The sequence below is a fragment of the Anopheles bellator genome, chromosome 2, assembly GCF_943735745.2.
Source record: "Anopheles bellator chromosome 2, idAnoBellAS_SP24_06.2, whole genome shotgun sequence".
In the NCBI taxonomy this organism is placed as follows: Eukaryota; Metazoa; Arthropoda; class Insecta; order Diptera; family Culicidae; genus Anopheles; species Anopheles bellator.
Window position 1 is genome coordinate 45,684,308 of NC_071286.1, and position 16,980 is coordinate 45,701,287.

Here is a 16,980-nt window from a genome sequence, read left to right on the forward strand (position 1 = left end):
GCTGGTAATATCCATCGCCTATGTTGAGAAGCGAAATACCATCAACAGCGTTATCGGGGCGAAACATAAATCATTCTACAAAAATGTTATTAAAATATTAGCGCGGTGTTAAAAAGAATGTTTGGCTCTTCATTGAGATTACGTTGAAGAATCAATCTAATTTTGAACAATAGAAAAACGCGCTTTCTTCCTTAAGCTCGGGACTTTTCAGCCCATTGTGGAAACCAAGCGATTCCCGTGTACGCACGGTGAGATAAAGTCAATAAGACGTTACTTGTTAAATGGAAAACACAACTATATTGTTCAAACTTCTTTCTAACTCATCAGCTGCCGGTAACGTTAGCGATTGGCAAATAATAAGCAAACCAACATGTTTTGAATATTTGCATATTTTGTAAACTCACAACGCGTCCTGATATGGGATATGTGCTCAGCTTCCAAGTGAATAGCCCCACTTCTTTGGAGTCCACGACAAACTACATGCAAGCGTCGTCAAGGCATGTGATAATGTTTGCAGTATGCGTCTTTGAAGGAGCCAAATTTTCATAAGTCATTTTTATGCTGCTTGTTAACGTTTTCTTCTCCGCCACGAACGTAACGAGTTTTTTGCCCTCCTAGTGATGTTTCACACGGCAGGTGGTAGCCCCTCGAACCTGATCGACTACATGTTCGGGGTCTAATAGCCGTATCGAACGAAGCCTTGATTGACTTTGACTTTGGCGCAAAAATAGATGGTGGTGGTGTAGTACACTGAGCAAGCAAAACCATGGTTACATTTAAGAGATTTAACCAAGGAACGGCCACTCTGCTACCGCCAGACCCTGACCTACAGCTGCCGGAGGCGTGCAGTACGACGTCCGCGAAGCAATAGTCGTGAGAATTACCAGTGTATGGGATGCTGCTAAAGTCGCAATGATGTTGTTAATCATACACTCGAAGGTGCTGATTGGATAGGGTGCTGATCGCCTATGCGCTTACGATTAAACAGCCAAGTAATTTTGAGAAGAGATAAGACAATGCTGGATAATTTGTTGGCTATCTTAAACCAGTCTACTGGGAAGTTAGTTTATGGAAATTTTGAAAAAAAACCGTTTGATTCTGTACGATCATTTATGTTTAACGATCGTTATTCAATGAAGTTAAATGAACGATGTTAGTTTGACGATCAGTTAATGAATCCAATACACTGAAAATAGGCTGTAAGCATGCTAAATAAGAGCTTTGGTTATCAGAAATGCCTTTACTGCGATACTCCCAATAGTTACTCTAGTAATCAACCGATGTCTTCGGTAAATCGGACAGCCTTGCTGCACATTTGCAGCGTCATGCCGCCAATACCCCAATAGGTTGCAGAGCGTTGACCCGAAAACGGAATCCTGGGTACTGCATTTCTGCGGAACATGGTCGAACAGCATGCCACGTCCGATTTCCGACCAAAAACTCATGATTAATTCTCATAAGAACTCGGCGCCCCTCCCATACGTTGAAACATTGTAAAGTGGACCTTAGACCTTAGACCGCTTTCGAATAACGCCTAACTTATGCAATCCGCTTACCATAGACAGTTTATTCTTCATTGATTCATTTTTCTTTCTTTTGCCGTTTAGAGTGGTTTACGGAGTTGAACAGTGTTTTGCTGAACAACTCCGTGGCCTGTCAACAACTCATAGAACCAATAGAATATACACCTTTTTCAATTAAAGTTCTACACAGAAAGTTTAATCGCGGTTTCAGTGACGTTGTTTATGACTTCTTGTACATAATTTGAATCACCCTGCGCAAATGGTATTGGCATCGCCCTTCTCATCGGCACTCTATCAGTCCATCTTTGTACATTGCAATCGGGTCATTGCAGCGCTGCTTTTGGATCGTTCAACTTTCCCTATCTTCGCTATCACATATTTCTAACTATCGGTAGAAGGTGCACATATAATTTACCCCATACACAATAATCTTTCCCCGCGGATTTTTGGAGGCACAAATGATGCTCAACCCTGATGATGATGGTGATGATGAGCCGATGTCGCTATCTTGCTGGGCGTTTCATTTGCTGTCCCATTCGGTACTTGACCGTTGCCTGCCGTGCTATCGTCCGTAGTGTTTGCTCCCATTTCTAGGTTTTTCAGCTGCTGGTTCCACATTTTAGCGTAGACACCGTTACTTTCCAGCAGCAGCTCGTGCCGACCCCGTTCTACAATGGCTCCTTCCTTCAGCACAAGAATTTCGTCCGCATGGATGATCGTCGATAGACGGTGGGCAATGATAAGTGTCGTTCGATTAGAGCAAACCTTAGATAGCGCTGCTTGAATGTTCCGCTCAGTTTGGGTATCAAGCGCACTGGTCGCTTCATCGAGTAGCACAATTGATGGTGATTTAAGGATCGTTCGTGCGATCGCGACACGCTGCTTTTCACCACCGCTCAATCGAAGTCCCCTTTCGCCCACCTGCGTATCGTACTTCTCGGGAAACGACAGAATCCGCTCGTGTATGTCGGCGCTCCGGGCGGCCATAATGATGTCCGCTTCGGGAGCTCCGACACGCCCGTATTGGATGTTGTACCTGATCGTGTTGTTGAACAGAACCGTATCCTGCGGTACTACACCGATCGCTTGTCGCAGTGATGCCTGGCGTACCGTTTTAATATTTTGTCCGTCGACCGATATAGAGCCACCGTCTACGTCGTAAAACCGGAACAGCAGCCGCATGATCGTGCTCTTACCCGCACCCGATGGACCGACGATAGCAACTGTTTTGCCGGCGGGAACGGTAAAACTGACGTTACGCAGCACGAAACGCTCAACGTTGTAGCCAAACGTTACGTCGTTGAAGTCGATGCCACCGCGCACAACGGCCAGTTCGCCAGCACCCGGAGCATCTATAACTTCCTGGTCTTCGCGCATCAGATCAAACATATTTTCCATGTCCACGAAGTTCTTTTGAATCGCACTGTCGGAAAGTTTGGGTTTATCAACAGTTAAGTTAAAGCCAACAATCTAATATCCTGTTTTAGGGGCCAATGATTTGCTTACCGATAGAAGGTGCCGAACCAATTTAGGGGAACGTAGAGCTGTATGATGTAACTGGCAAACAAAACATAATCTCCAACTGTGAGCCCATCCTGGTATACGACCAGATAGGCGCATAGCAGAGATCCAGCGAGTAATCCACCACAGACGATGATGTTTTGCATGGTATTCAGGATATTCAGTGTAATTATGGATCGCCATTCTTCGTCCTGCAAAATTAAAAACGTATATACTTGAGACCATTTAAGTAAAACATTGTGCTAACTCTTGGCAGAATTTCATGTTGCATTGCAATTTCAATGCATTAAAACGATGAAATCATTGCAGACGATAAGAACCACTTACCTGAAACTTGAGAATGGCCTCACGGTAACAGTCCACCTCGTATTGCTCAGCGCCGTAGTACTTGACCGTTTCGAAGTTGAGCAGCGAATCGACACTTCGAGCCTTCTGCTGATTATCGGCAAGGTTCATGCGTCGTTGAAACTTTGTACGCCACTCCGTCACCATGATTGTTGCCACTGAAAGTAAAAAACGAATGCATCAGTGATGTTTTCCCCTGTTCATCCCTCCCTCACACTTACCAATGTAGAGGGTCATCGTGAGAAAAACGATGAACCCGAACCACCAGTTGAAGACCGTTATGAAGAACACCACCGCAATCAGAATGTCCACAATGGTCGGCGCAATCGAGAAGAGAATGTAGTTCAGCAGATTGTTGATACTGTCCGTGCCACGATCCATTACCCGCAATACCTCGCCCGTCTTGCGGTTCAAATGCCAACGCAACGAAAGGCTGTGCAGGTGGCGGAACAACTCGAGCTCGATTTCTCGCGTCGTGTACTGCTGAATACGGATCCATAAAAAGCTGCGCAGATTGTTAAGCAGACCCATCGAGCCGGTACCGCCACCCTGGAGAAACTTGAATCCAACGTACACCAGGATCCAATCCCATCGGAAGAGCACTGGCTGCACAGAGAGGCTGTCGACGATCTTCTTGTTGTAGATCGGTACGTAGAGATTAATGACTCGCCCGCTGATAAGCAGCAGGAAGCAGAAAATCACACGAATCTGTAAGAAGCTATCCTTTTTCGGCCACAAAAACGGCATCAGTGTTCCCATTTTGTTCCATGCGTTTCGAAACGTGGACTGATTCTCCTGGTTTGTGTGCAGATTCTGATACTCTTCACTGTTCAGGGTTGAGGTGATGGCCGGTGCTTTCAGACCGATCACAAACAGCAGCATCGTGACGATGTACCGCACGATAAACAATCCAAACTCTACCCGGTCTTTCAGCGTTTGCAACTGGAACCAACCACCGTGATAATTCAAATTGACGAAAGCGATGTTCTGCACCACAAACAGCATCGTCCAGAAAATGAGTAGTATCAATCCATGGCCATTGGTTCGTGGTGACGGCAACTGATAGTAACGTTCCTTCACGAGCAGCACGATTGAGTAAGGGTATGCGAACAGGGCTACTACTAACGAGAGTATCATAAAACCGTACACCTGCGCTCCATCGAACACGAATCCTTCCAGAACAAAGCGAACTTGGGTCAACAGAGTCAGAAGAACCAGCAGGAACAGTTGGAAGTTATACAGTCGAGATTTTCTGATCAATTGCGGGTAGACTTCGGTTGCATAGCGCCTGTACATTATGAGTTGCATCGTGCCGAAGAGTAGCATGAAGCTACCGATCGTCCCCATTGCCACCGTATCCATGAAGCACTGCGAGACGCCATGGTTGAACCACACCACGTCCATAGACGTGTCATTCGGACAGTAGCGTATCATTTTGATCCAAGTTCGCGGCAACACTGGAATGATGACACAAGATAAAAAGAGATTAATAATCACAGCAAACAGAAACGGGATGTGTGTTCGGGCACCGCGATGGAAATGAAATCGCATCTCCATAACGATGCAATGGTGCTACATAATTTACAATCACTTTAGCTACATATAACCGCACCGCTTATGATAACGGGTCCCCGGCTTATCATTTGCAACCTGGTGTTGCAATCCGCAATTTTTCCCGCCTTGCGCACGCTTGCACGATTTTGAAAGACTTTTGGTGCAATCAATTCAACAGTGCTGCACAGTGCAACATTCGATGGTACATCTCTGACAATCTCCGAATTCTACGGAAGTCTGGCAAAGTATGTTCGAATAATAATACAACAATAATAATAAACAGCAACCAATAATCTATGGACCATTCTGCTTCAAGTGCCATCGAAGGCAACTGTCGAATCACCATTGAAGGTCAATGCCTTAGGGATTTCATGGATTGTGGAGCACAATTCACTGCCCACTTAAACGGTAAGGATGTAAGCTGCAACCGCCGGTCACTGGAATGTTTTATTCCGCTTATCGGCATACTGTGGCATCAGAGAGATTAGAGAAGTTAGTTTCAACATCTCACTATGGTTTTACCGTCCACGTGTAAGGGGCGGGATTCTCTTCGGCCAGCGGGAAAATATTCAAAATAATCACATTCAATAGGAATTAATTAATCTCAGACATTTGGTGGTTGCGCTCTAATTAAGGCAAACAATATGTAACGCGAAGCGTCTGCACATTGTCAGGATTCCAAAAATTCAAATTGATTTGACAGCGCAAGCCGGTTTTCTGTGCGGCGTACTGCCGGCCTTCAATCGGGTAATTGCTAAAAATGGTTTCACCCGTCCAAAGTTGGTATAGCGGACGGGCTTCCCTGACGACGAGTTCCGCGGGACAACGAAAATTGATACGTAGTATGTTACATCACGGTGACGGTGCAAGGCTTTCTCCGTGGAAACTTAATTAGCGCCTCGATCGGAGTCGGGTCAACGGGTTTTGCTGCTGCAAACATAGAGACAAAACGCCACTTAATCTAACTCGGAAAATGCTTACACTGCACTGCTCTACGGGTAAACAGTAATATAGGCTCTGCACACGAAAGTTTACTTTAGATAAACGTACGTTCTGAGTCACAAGCGAATTCGCACAGTCACGACCATCGAAGAGGACACTTTTAATCAATTTGTCTATTTTAGACAAGACTCCGTCACTCCGACCAGGATTAGGTCTGTACTTTACACATAGTTTACACAGTTTGCGCCGCAAGAACAACAGCCGTGAGCAAAAGCAAAACTGTGCGATGATGTTCCAAAACAGTGCCCTTTTGTATTGTCTGTTTTATTATTATTTTCAGCTGCTGACAGCTGTCATTCGGTCATGTTGGGCATAACTGGTATAAATAAGCGTCCTTCGGATTTTGTGCCGTAATATCGTAATTAATTGTAATTTGTTCGTCGTAATATCGTGTATCGAGTTGTTATTCTTGTTTCTTAAATTTCTCAAACAATACCAAACCCACGGTTTCACGGTGTGCGGGTGAGCCGGACAAATGCCGAAAAACCGCTAATCTGTTATTCCGCTCCCGGTTGCTTAGGTACGCGCAAGTAAACAAATCAACGCATATCCGATAGCACGAATAATCGATTTTTGTTTCTTTCCGAAAGGCATAATGGATGAAGATTTGGAGTTTCGCGATATGGTGTTGAAAAAACTGGAAGAAAGTGGATCGTTGCTGAGTATTAAAGTAAGTCGGGCGCGGCTTGTCGAGTATTTACACTGACACTAATACCTTCCGCTGGAATTGTACCATCGTCCTGCACACCGCCTTCAACTTCCGCCCGCCCCGCCGCTCCGGCAGGCACCGGTCTGCATGTTTATTATCAGAACATACGTGGTATCCGCACTAAGCTTAACGCAAAACATCGTCTGCAAAACCTCGCGGACCTCGTGCTCGCGTATTCAGACGACCTCGCCACCAGAACGAGCATGGTCTTCTCCCCGCTTCCCCTCATCGCTGAGGACAGTTTTCTTCCTGCGGCATCGCCGCTCGCTGAGGGCCGATACTAGAAGAGCTGCCGCGCTTACCTTCGATATCGCTCGCCGTACCATCGCCGCGTATTCAAATATGCATCTAACGCGTATCGCGCTTACAATCGGGCTAGATACAGGGGATACCTGGCGAGTATCCAGTCCCGGTTCACGGTGAACCCGAGATCGTTCTGGCGGATTGCGAATGACCGGCGTGGTGTCTCCGCTATCCCTTCCTCCTTATCCCTCGAAGACGAGACGGCCTCCTCTCCTTCTGGGATTAGCGAACTATTTGCTGAGCTTTTTGAGCACTGTTAAGCCTGAACGGCGAACATTTTTTTGTGTAAATGAAATGAAATGATTTAGGTTACTTAACATTTATACTATTTTCAGGCTAAATTGCGCGCGCTACTATACGACATCATCGAAAACGAATGCAATGTTAACGATCATAGCAGGAAGACGTCCAATACGCTTGAAAGTGATTCAGATTTCCAGCTAGACCAAAAATCCCTTGCCTATGAGCTAGTGTTCGATATGCTCTCGTCGGAGAATCTACAACACACGAAAAGAATCTTGGCCGCAGAATCGGGTTATCGTAGTGGCACAGTGCCTCGTGTGCATATGGCCCGACAATTGAACCTTCAATCGCCTGCTGACGTCGAAGACAATGTGCGTCCACTTCTAATGTTAATGGTCGACCGACTGTGCGGCGAAATGGTTGCAAATATTAGTTCTGAAACGAAAAGCAGTTCAAACGAGTCATCGTCTGTCGAGATGCACTACGGAGCGCGAACGAAAACAGAACAAAGCGACGGCGTCAGTACGCAGAACGAAACTCCGGATGATTAGATGTACCCTTCTGCGGTATTCAACGTTCCGGAGATGATTTATTACGCTAGTAGGTAAACTCAAGACAAAAACCCTCGTCGGCCTAAATTTCCCGATAATAAACTTGGAAGCTTATGCAAGATCGACTTCGGTTGCAGAACGTAAACCGTTCTTCGATTACATTTCGGTACCACTTCCCAATGACACCTCCGTTTAGCCTTTGTACTGCTCTTGCTGTAAACGCTGTGTCAAGGCTCGAGAGACCACATTCCAAGAGTCCATAAACCTGTCCATGCACATGGCAATGCATTTCTGCAGAAAAAACAGGAAGAACATGAACCCACAAAGTACGTGCATCATCGATCGAAACATACCTGCTCGGAACTATCTAGGTCCTGCCCCGGCTTTCCAACGCACTTCTTGAAACACTTCTCGGTCATTTTCTGGAAGCGAAGCATTTACTATAAAAGCTACATTCAGAAACGTAAAGTAACTTACGGTGACTAGTTCTTGTGCGTTCGCTATCGCAATCTTTTGTTTGATTGTGCTCATCAATTCGTCCTTTTGCGTGGAGGACAGATTTTCCAGCGAAGCTTCCATAATGGCAGTGTGTTTGCTGCAGAAATAAATGCAATGCAAGTCTAACGGAGCTTTGGTAAATACGCGTCGGGAAAAATAGTCCCCGAATGCTCGGAATATACACACTTTATGTACTTGGTTGTGTAATATGAAATCGCGCACGCCGTCGGTAACAAACTGTCAAAAAAGTAAATGTTGACAAAATTTTCAACAATGACGGCTGTCATTTGATTGTTTATCTGAATAATGTCAATTGTGCGAAAAATACATTTATTCCACTTAATCTAAATCGTTTTGTGTAGATTTCAAGAAAAAATGGAATCCTTATTGTGATTGGAATAAGACAAGTGGTAGGTTGTTGATGAAAAATGAATGAAACAACATTTAATGGATTGGGGCACGGCGAGGTTGAACTAAGCCTTCGCCTATATCGCTACCTGTCAACGAACGTCGGCGAAGGACGAAAAAGTTTTTTTAACGGGGCGGAAGGATAACAGTCTTAAAGCTCCGGGAGCCTTGATTTCTTCGATAGTATGGGAATTTACGGTTACTGTTAGTCAATGGTGCCCTCGACAACAATGCAAACCGATCCGCTCGGCGCTTCGGCTGTCGGAGGACCGAACGTCTCCGGTTCGCAGACTGGCCACTCGTTCCATTCGCCGATGTCGGACGGTGAGAAAATATCTGCACGCAAGGCTCGCAAGGAGGCGGAACGGCAGAAGAAGGCGGCAAAAAAATACGAGGAGCAACTAAAAAAGATTCGTGGTCCGAAAAGCCAAAAGTTGCAGATCATCGACGAGAGCTTCCTAACGAAGTACCAGCACGTTCAATCGTTGCCACCGGGGCCAACGCTAAAAACAAAGAAACGCTCGAAGAAAGCTCCCACCGAAGTGGTTCAGATCAATCTGTCCGAGGCAATCCGCGAGCAACTCGCCGGCGGAGAGCGTGCTGAGCACAAACCGATCGTTCCGATCGTTCCGCAGCCGCCGCTGCTGGTACTGCACAAGGGCAAGCAACGGGAGGTGCCAAAGGAGAAAAAACCCACTCGACTGAAGAAGGATATAGTAAGGAGCCGATCGGAGAAGGCGGCCAGCGTCGGCACCAACAACACAGAGTACTGCCCCGAAGCAGCGAAACCAGCCGGTGTTGGCAACTGCTCAGGCGGTGAAACAGTTTCGGAAACGAAACTATTTACCGAGCCGCCGTTGGTCGACTCACCTTTTCTCAAGGCGATCGAGCGCTGCTGCATAAGCGACGGTCCGCCACCGAGCCGTGACTCCAGTGAATACCAGAATGGTTTTCCAACACTTCGAGCGTCCATGGCACCGAAACCGGGAACCCTCAGGCATTCGAGAAACTTTCGACCGTAAGTCGGCGTGGACGTGCGTCCCGAATCTTCGAGTTCTAGCAATGAGTTCCCTTTTCAGATACTGCGATCACCTCATTACGGACGATCTTCGTGAACTCGCCGAGCGGGTGGTGGTTAAAGTGTTTCAGTTCCAATCGAAAGCGTATGCGAAAAATCCCATTAAAGCAGTCAGTAGCAAGCGGTTCGTGGTGGGATTCAACGAAGTTCTCAAACACCTCGAGCTACGCAAGGTGCGCTTGGTGTTGATTGCACCGGATCTCGAACCGAACGACGCGATCGACCAGTTGGTCGGCAACATGAAGGTTCTGTGTCGCCAGAGCCAAGTGCCATATTTATTCGCTCTCAAGCGCAGAAAGATCGGTTTCCATTTGCTGAAAAAGGCACCGATCAGCTGCGTTGGTATGCTGAGCTATGCGGGTTGCGAGGACACCGTTAAGCAAATGTTGGAGATCGTGGAAGAGGAACGGGCGAACTATCGCACCCAAATGGGAACAGTGGCATGAAACAGTCCCGCAACGAACATCCAGCAACATTACTCTAGTCATTCCATGGACGTGCATTTAGTGTGTAGGTCTTAGCACAGCCCAAGCCTCTGCTCCATCCGGAAGGTGAAATTTTCTAGTCTCAAGTCAAGTACTGCTACAAGCATGTCTATCATCTTATCAATGTGAGTGTTATTGGGCAAATTGGTGACAAACGGTTCCCCATTGTGCGGCAATGTACAAACCATATTTTATTACATGATATCAATAAACGTACCATTTCCGATATCCATTATGATGGAAACCATTTATATGCGAGAGACTGTTTTTGTAAATACTTATCGGTGCACTTCCAAAATGCAGAACAAATTTATGATCAACAAGATAAATGTGTGAAAACTGATGACAAATTACTAATAGTCTCAGTCCCAGCATTTCGTTTTTCAGGCCATCTAATTCTATTCTGAACGGATTTTTCTTAAGTGAACAATTTATTAAGTTATTTCCCAAAAAAATCAAATAAATCGCTTCTACGATTTGTAACTGATGATGAGTGATTTTATTTTTTCTAATAAAAACCAATACAAGATGCATTTGTTTTAATTTTACACCTCTCACAACCTATATTACAGACAATTAAACTTTGATCTAAAAGATACAGCAAAAAATGTTGATGATTCCAGTTCTAATTTGGTGGAATCATTTAAAACGATCAGAGAGGCTACCTTTTATCACGTCTTGTTGTTACACACAAAGCACCAAAACTACTTAAACCCATCTCTGAGCAATTACTTAAGTCTGGTTCTTCACGGATTATGTACCAATGCCTTACCATTACCTTAATTACTCTGTGCGTTGAAGCGAACGAGGTGGTAAACAATTCATCAGTTGAACTCTGTTTGAAGCAACATTAAAATCAATTTGTTAATGATAGGTTCTTCAATATTTGATCAGTATGTCGTAGGGTGATGACTAATGGGTGTGAGTCAACTGCTTGAGACTCGACCATTAAATCCTGGCTTAGCGTTCTCATTCTGCTGTGTCCATTCAACGGTGTGGAAAGTGGAAGCAAAATGTCCGCTTCGTCGACAGGTGGACTGTTGGATTCGTTGCGCGGTCTCTTCTATGTTTCAACCATTTTTGGGGTAATTCCTCTGTCTTTGCGTGCGTTTTATAAACGGCGCATTTTGCAGGTGTCTATTACCGGTAACGTGTGGGTGGTGTGTAACATCATTGTCTACACGGCGTTATACCACGTGGCAACCACGAACTACGTGAAGGACCACTGGGGATCACAGAGTAAGTGGGACCGTTGCACCTGTGGCACATTACTACTTTAAGTGATCGTCGATCTACTGCAGAAACTCTGACCAATGCGATCGGGATTTTCGTTACTTACATGGAACCGATTATGATGAGCACGGATATGGTGGCGGGCATGTTCAATCAGAAGCGTATTATTGAGAGTTTCGAGCGGTTGAACCGCGTTGATGCCAAACTTGCCGGAGAAGGTATCCAGATCAACAACCGCCATTTGCAACACATAACTCTGCTGTTGGGCTTGTCCATGCTGTTCTTCGAGGCAGTCATCACGGTGTACAGTTTCGTGGTCTTCGAGGAAGCTGTAACATTCGTGTCGATGATTTGGTTCATCACGACCATACCGACGGCCCTCAACTCGGTCTGTCGCATTTGGTTCATCCTTCTCGTGCATGCCGTTCGCCAACGGTTTAACGCTATGAATGCGCACATGAGCGAAATTGCGCAGGGGCTACAGCACTACAAGGAGCAACACGGTAGCGAACGGGATAAGGAGATGTGCGATGTTCCGTTGGACTATCTGGAGAAAGAAATATTTACCGTTTACACCCAAAAGAAACTGCAGCTTGCGGCAACCCCACCGAAGAAGAAACATCTCACAACGCGGGTTAAGAAGGTTGAGGTTAAGCCGTACGAAGCGATAAACTCGGGAAAGAAGCCGTCACCAGTGCCACCGCGCCGCAATGTGGTCCATCCATCGGCCAAGCAAGAGCGACCGGGTGCAGCCCACGAGTTCCTTCCGAGTGATATTCGACAACGGGCCCGGATCGATCAGCGGATGGACAGTAAGCTAATACTGATCTGCCGGACTCACGATGAGCTGTGCGAGATTGGGAAAATTATCAACCGCATGTACAGCGTGCAGATGCTCGTTGCGATGGCGCACGGGTTTGTCGCAATAACCGCACAGCTCTACTTTCTCTACTGTGGGCTGACGGGGCAGGAGGTGCCGATCCTGTTCCGCTCCGCCCAGGTGCTGCTGTTGTCGCTGACTTACATCTGCTACACGGCACTCAAGTGTGTTGTTCCGATATTCGTGTGCTGGAAGACCAAAACCGACTCGCACCGGACCGGTATCGAGATGCACCATTTGGCCAACGTGATCGACGAAAGTCATTGCTACGAGGTGGTCAATCATCTTTCGCTGAAACTGCTAAACCACCATCTGAACTTTAGCGCTTGCGGATTTTTCGATCTAGACATGACAACGTTGTATGCGGTCTGTGTCCGACGCTTACTCTCTAATGCCCACTAATTACTCCTTATCACTGCTTTCCAGATTACCGGTGCTGTGACGAGCTATTTGATCATTTTAATCCAATTCAACCTAGCTGCTATTCAGAAGTCCAGTGGAAATACGACCAGCATAGCTAATGTAACTACAACTGCATTAGCAATTATTGACGAGGTCACCACCGCGCTGACGACTTCCAAGGGCCCCAAGTAATCCACGCTAAAGAGTGCATTCCAGTGAGTCCTGTCCGTTAGAACCAAGCATTTCTACACAGCCATTCGATTTTTTCTCATCTATCCATACTCCACATACAATGTCAGCATTGCACACAAAAAAACAATCCTAAATAAATGTTCCAAAGGATAATTGTGTCATAAGAACGTATTGTCTCTCAACGTAGGACTAATTGCACAGTTTTCACAGCAGTTTCCAAAAACTCGGTTTAATTAGCCAAATAGTGAATCAAGTAAATTACGCTGGAAATTACGCTGGCTTATCGTGCACAAATGTCCAATAGTCCGATCTGGTCCGAAAGTTTGTCGCTGAAGTCCCGTTAATGCAGTAAGGTATACAAAAATTTAATGTTTTCGTGTAAGCACTTTTATTTTTCATACATTTTGCAAATGGTACATCTATGTTGTTATGTTGCATGTTGTTTGACTTCGTTTCACTAATAATCATTTTCTGATTGGCCACACCGCCTACGGCTACGCCAGTAGCACATACATGCCTGCGGACGTCACATTATTTTCATCATTAATATCATTATATTTTCTCTCAGATCACGCTCGTGGCTCTTGCACGAGTCGCTGAATCTACTGATTTATTTCGCCTTTTCTTTGTGTTATTTTAAATGCAAAGTGTCTGTGTGTGTGGATGCATTTTGGTTTCAGTTTTCTTCCATTTTCTCCTTTGTTAAAATATCTAATCTTGTCTGCTTGGTATCTCACAAAAACGACCGCGTCGACGTTGAGCTACTACCGGCGACACTTTTTCAGCATTAGTGGAGGTACCCAGTTTGGGTGTGTTCCGTCCTTTACGGCTTGTATTATAAGATTTTATCAGTAATTGTAAATTTTAACTATAACATGCTTTTCGTCGTCACACAGTGGTGCCATCATTCCGCTTTGTTTAAAAAAGAGTTTAATGCTACTCGCGTAGCTTTGTGGCACACCTCGCTTGCCTTTTCGCACCTTCTACAGTCGGGTTAAGCAGCCTTCGCACGAAGGTGTTGGGAATGCGCAGAAAAGAAGTACCGGAATCTTATGCCAGTAAGCGTTATCCGTAAATCAGCCATAGCAAAGCTTCAAGAATGATATAAGCATGTTCAGTAACAGTAAGAATTTGATGCAACTATAGTGCAATCAGTGCTTCGTGCGCATATCCGGAGATACTTCTAAAAGCGGAGGCTCGATCCATACGAGGGCTAATTCTGTTTCCAGAGGGCAACTGACGTGCTATCTTTCCTTCACTTTAACAAAGCAAGTTTGCTTGTTGCCTTGGTAAAACTGCTATTGGTTCCCACCGGCCCATCGGGATGGGGTGGTCGAGATCCAGTTAAGTTTGGAAATGAGTCGGCACTGTGTCGGTGAGGCTTGACTTAGATGTTCATTTCTTGCATATGTATGAAATAAAGCTAACTTTTTATGCTGTTGCCACTGTTACCGAATTACAAAACAACACGTATTCAATTGAGCGCTAGCCAAGCTATGTCCCTGTTTATGCTGTTCCGGCTCGGAACGTTCCGGAAACTACGTTCCGGAAACGATCTTTTCGCACAGTGCTGCATGTGTTGGTTTATGGTTTATCTGCATATAACGTTGTGTATTCTGATTAAGATTGTTGTTCCATAATAGTAGAGGAATTGTGGAAAAGTACACACATCCTATCGGAGTATCGAAGGTTCTGTGGCCTTTGGGTGGCTTTTTGTATGTTTAAAGGCTAGTAGTTCGATAAAACTGCGTAATGCGCTTGCGATGAAACTGTCTGGAGACATCTTAAAATCGTGCTCTCGCATCACTACAGCATGCCGGAAGTGATGTCGGTTTGTGTGAGTCTGTAGAGAAGTCTTAGCCCAACCCTTAGTCTTCCTTTTCGGTTGATTTCTGATGGAGAGAAAATAATAATCAAATATTTAAAAATATATCAATCGTACAGATGAAGAACATTGGCTGTACACTTTAGATTGGGAAATTTTTGGAGCTTTTGAAAGCACAAGTGTACACCCAATAACATAACGCAGGAATACAATACTCACACTTTGCGGTTTATCCTTGGCTGTTTCCTTCATCACCTCATCGAAAGCTATGTCCCCTGTGGAAGTGAAGATCAGACGGCGTCGATTAGTGAGATCACTGCCTCAATGGTCTAACTTCGTCGTTTTACATGCATCGGTTTAATGTCGAGAAAACGCAAACAACGGGACGAGCCAAAGAGTAGCCAAAACGAAACTGACAATTTTCTAGCGAATGAGTAACCAAAGCGGTAAAAGAACGCTACTAAAACTTTTGATGAGATACGGCTCAATAGCAATTTAACGACTGTTGCATCTAGCAGCGCCTACGATCATTGTTTAGCCCTGCGATCATTGCTTGACTGACGAGCTCCATTTCCGGGCGTAACAGTGTGTGTATGTGTGTTTGAGTGACATTCTAGTGCGGAAAAACGGAAATAGCGGAACCCTTGCCCACTGACTGGGATTTTCGGGTCCTGGATGACTAGAGGACTAGAGTTGCCGAGAAGTGTCTGTGTGTGGTAAAAAATTAATGTGACTAAGAGAGAAAGGAAAGACAACTGGTCGTACACAAATCTATACTAAAAGAGTGCTTTAGAGAGAGAGAACGAGAGACACAGAGACAGAGAGAGAGAGAGCGTAGCCCTTTTGGCAAAGGTCGAAGCAATAACTATACACGCGAACGAGGTGACCACGAACAAGAGGCAGGTGTGGTATTGGAAGACGTTTTTGAGCGGTGGTGTGCGGACATGACACGACACGTTGAACTGATAAAGGACTCTCGCTAGAGGCACACTGGATAGCCCGCCGGATGGAGTTGAAGTTGTTTTCGAAACTGATCTGTGTTGAGATGTGGTGTTTTGGTTTTTGGGTAAAGTAATCGTTCGCTAACCTGGAAACAGTTCTCTACTTAATAGCTCAATATCCGTCGTCTGCGATCGCCCGTGGAAAGCCGCCGCCGATGACGTTGCCGCTGACGAGGACGAGCTCGCCGTGGTCACCGTTGCGGAGGAGGATGCGATCTGCGAACTACGGTATACTTGCTGTTGCTGTTGCCGTTGCTGGGCGTACTGCTGTTGAGACGCCGAGAAGGAACTCATCATGGCGCTACCGAAGGCAACCGTAGCTCCCGTGGCAGCTGCCTGCTGCTGCTGCTGCAGATCGATCCCTACGTGAAAACTGTCCAGATCGCCCATCCCAGGTCCTCCCAGGGTGTCTACCATTGTGATGGAATCACAGCTGGTTACGCTGGAGGACATCTGGGAGTCGGTTTCGTTCTGATAGGTGGCATTCGTTGCCGTCGAGCTCGTCTCCAAGCTCTCGGTGCTGGTAAGGAACGCAGCATCCGGTCCGGTGAGCGAATCGGCCGAAATGTCCTTTTGCATACCACCCGCCACATGCACAGTGGTGGTGGTGGTCGTGGTTGTGTACATGACGTGCTGCTGACTTCCGCCTGCTATGGCCGTACCATCCGCTACGTTGCGCTGGCCTTGCAGCGATTTTGTCGGGCTGCTGAACCCGCTCTGGGTATCGCTGCACGCATTAGGACCCGGGTGCTGTTGCTGTTGTTGTTGGTGTTGTGCTTCGATCGAATCGATGCTATCGCTGCGTGGCGGCTGTTGCTGCACCATATGCTCGATGGAGTCGGACTGCGAGGACCGGGTGGTAGCCAAACCCGTCTTCGAAAACTCAATCGAGTCCATGCTGCTTGTCATCACGTCGGCATTGTTCTTGCCGTGTATCTCCAGACTGTCGCTACTCGAGTGGGCCGACGGTTGGGTGTCGCCACGGCTCGACAGTGCCTGTTTCGGGGCACGCACTGCCCCATCCAGACTGTCACTAGAAACCGTCAGCAAGTGAGAGGTATCTTCCTCCTCGAACGGAACGGAACTTTCGCGCGAGGTAGATGTAACCACGGTGGTCGTCACCGTTGCCGTTGCCAGCGAGGCATCTTTGCCCAGCTCGGTACTAGTTTTCTTCACTACCTCCGTGCACACTACCTCCGACGGTCCAGCACCACTGCGCCCGCCGAT

At 46.3% G+C, this 16,980-nt stretch overlaps 6 protein-coding genes across 7 annotated transcripts in view; 3 read left to right on the forward strand and 3 right to left on the reverse strand.

Annotated features, from left to right (window-relative positions):
* Positions 1 to 1,708: 1,708 nt before the first annotated feature.
* LOC131211279 (ATP-binding cassette sub-family B member 6) lies at positions 1,709 to 6,142 on the reverse strand. 2 transcript variants are annotated; one of them, XM_058204692.1, is made up of 5 exons: positions 5,994 to 6,142; positions 3,611 to 4,846; positions 3,372 to 3,547; positions 3,030 to 3,235; positions 1,709 to 2,946 (listed from the first exon to the last, which is right to left on the reverse strand). In XM_058204692.1, exons 2-5 carry the CDS (start codon positions 4,821 to 4,823, stop codon positions 1,989 to 1,991), a joined length of 2,553 nt encoding a protein of 850 aa, XP_058060675.1. In that variant the 5' UTR covers positions 4,824 to 4,846; positions 5,994 to 6,142; the 3' UTR covers positions 1,709 to 1,988. The 2 variants fall into 2 exon arrangements, with proteins under 2 accessions (XP_058060675.1, XP_058060674.1); XM_058204691.1 differs by having other exon boundaries at positions 5,925 to 6,142.
* LOC131211280 (uncharacterized) lies at positions 5,963 to 8,396 on the forward strand. The gene is made up of 4 exons (XM_058204693.1): positions 5,963 to 6,097; positions 6,226 to 6,465; positions 6,536 to 6,615; positions 7,293 to 8,396. The coding sequence occupies exons 3-4, from the start codon at positions 6,541 to 6,543 to the stop codon at positions 7,749 to 7,751; spliced, it is 534 nt and encodes a 177-aa protein (XP_058060676.1). The 5' UTR covers positions 5,963 to 6,097; positions 6,226 to 6,465; positions 6,536 to 6,540; the 3' UTR covers positions 7,752 to 8,396.
* On the reverse strand, positions 7,712 to 8,475 carry LOC131211281 (mitochondrial import inner membrane translocase subunit Tim13-like). Its single transcript, XM_058204694.1, has 3 exons — positions 8,229 to 8,475; positions 8,105 to 8,173; positions 7,712 to 8,042 (listed from the first exon to the last, which is right to left on the reverse strand). The coding sequence occupies exons 1-3, from the start codon at positions 8,328 to 8,330 to the stop codon at positions 7,944 to 7,946; spliced, it is 270 nt and encodes an 89-aa protein (XP_058060677.1). The 5' UTR covers positions 8,331 to 8,475; the 3' UTR covers positions 7,712 to 7,943.
* A 328-nt stretch (positions 8,476 to 8,803) lies between these two features.
* LOC131210245 (selenocysteine insertion sequence-binding protein 2) lies at positions 8,804 to 10,376 on the forward strand. Its single transcript, XM_058203458.1, has 2 exons — positions 8,804 to 9,675; positions 9,737 to 10,376. The coding sequence occupies exons 1-2, from the start codon at positions 8,870 to 8,872 to the stop codon at positions 10,179 to 10,181; spliced, it is 1,251 nt and encodes a 416-aa protein (XP_058059441.1). The 5' UTR covers positions 8,804 to 8,869; the 3' UTR covers positions 10,182 to 10,376.
* An 857-nt stretch (positions 10,377 to 11,233) lies between these two features.
* Positions 11,234 to 12,927, forward strand: LOC131207606 (gustatory receptor for bitter taste 66a). Its single transcript, XM_058200227.1, has 3 exons — positions 11,234 to 11,459; positions 11,522 to 12,699; positions 12,760 to 12,927. Exons 1-3 carry the CDS (start codon positions 11,234 to 11,236, stop codon positions 12,925 to 12,927), a joined length of 1,572 nt encoding a protein of 523 aa, XP_058056210.1.
* A 379-nt stretch (positions 12,928 to 13,306) lies between these two features.
* LOC131207607 (uncharacterized) overlaps positions 13,307 to 16,980 on the reverse strand; it is a 69,881-nt gene continuing 66,207 nt past the window's right edge. The window contains exons 13-15 of the mRNA XM_058200228.1: positions 15,840 to 16,943; positions 14,972 to 15,027; positions 13,307 to 14,819 (exon numbers count right to left, since the gene is read on the reverse strand). Coding sequence (XP_058056211.1) covers positions 14,796 to 14,819; positions 14,972 to 15,027; positions 15,840 to 16,943 — 1,184 coding nt within the window. The 3' untranslated portion in view covers positions 13,307 to 14,795. The remainder of the gene's footprint in view (positions 14,820 to 14,971; positions 15,028 to 15,839; positions 16,944 to 16,980) is intronic.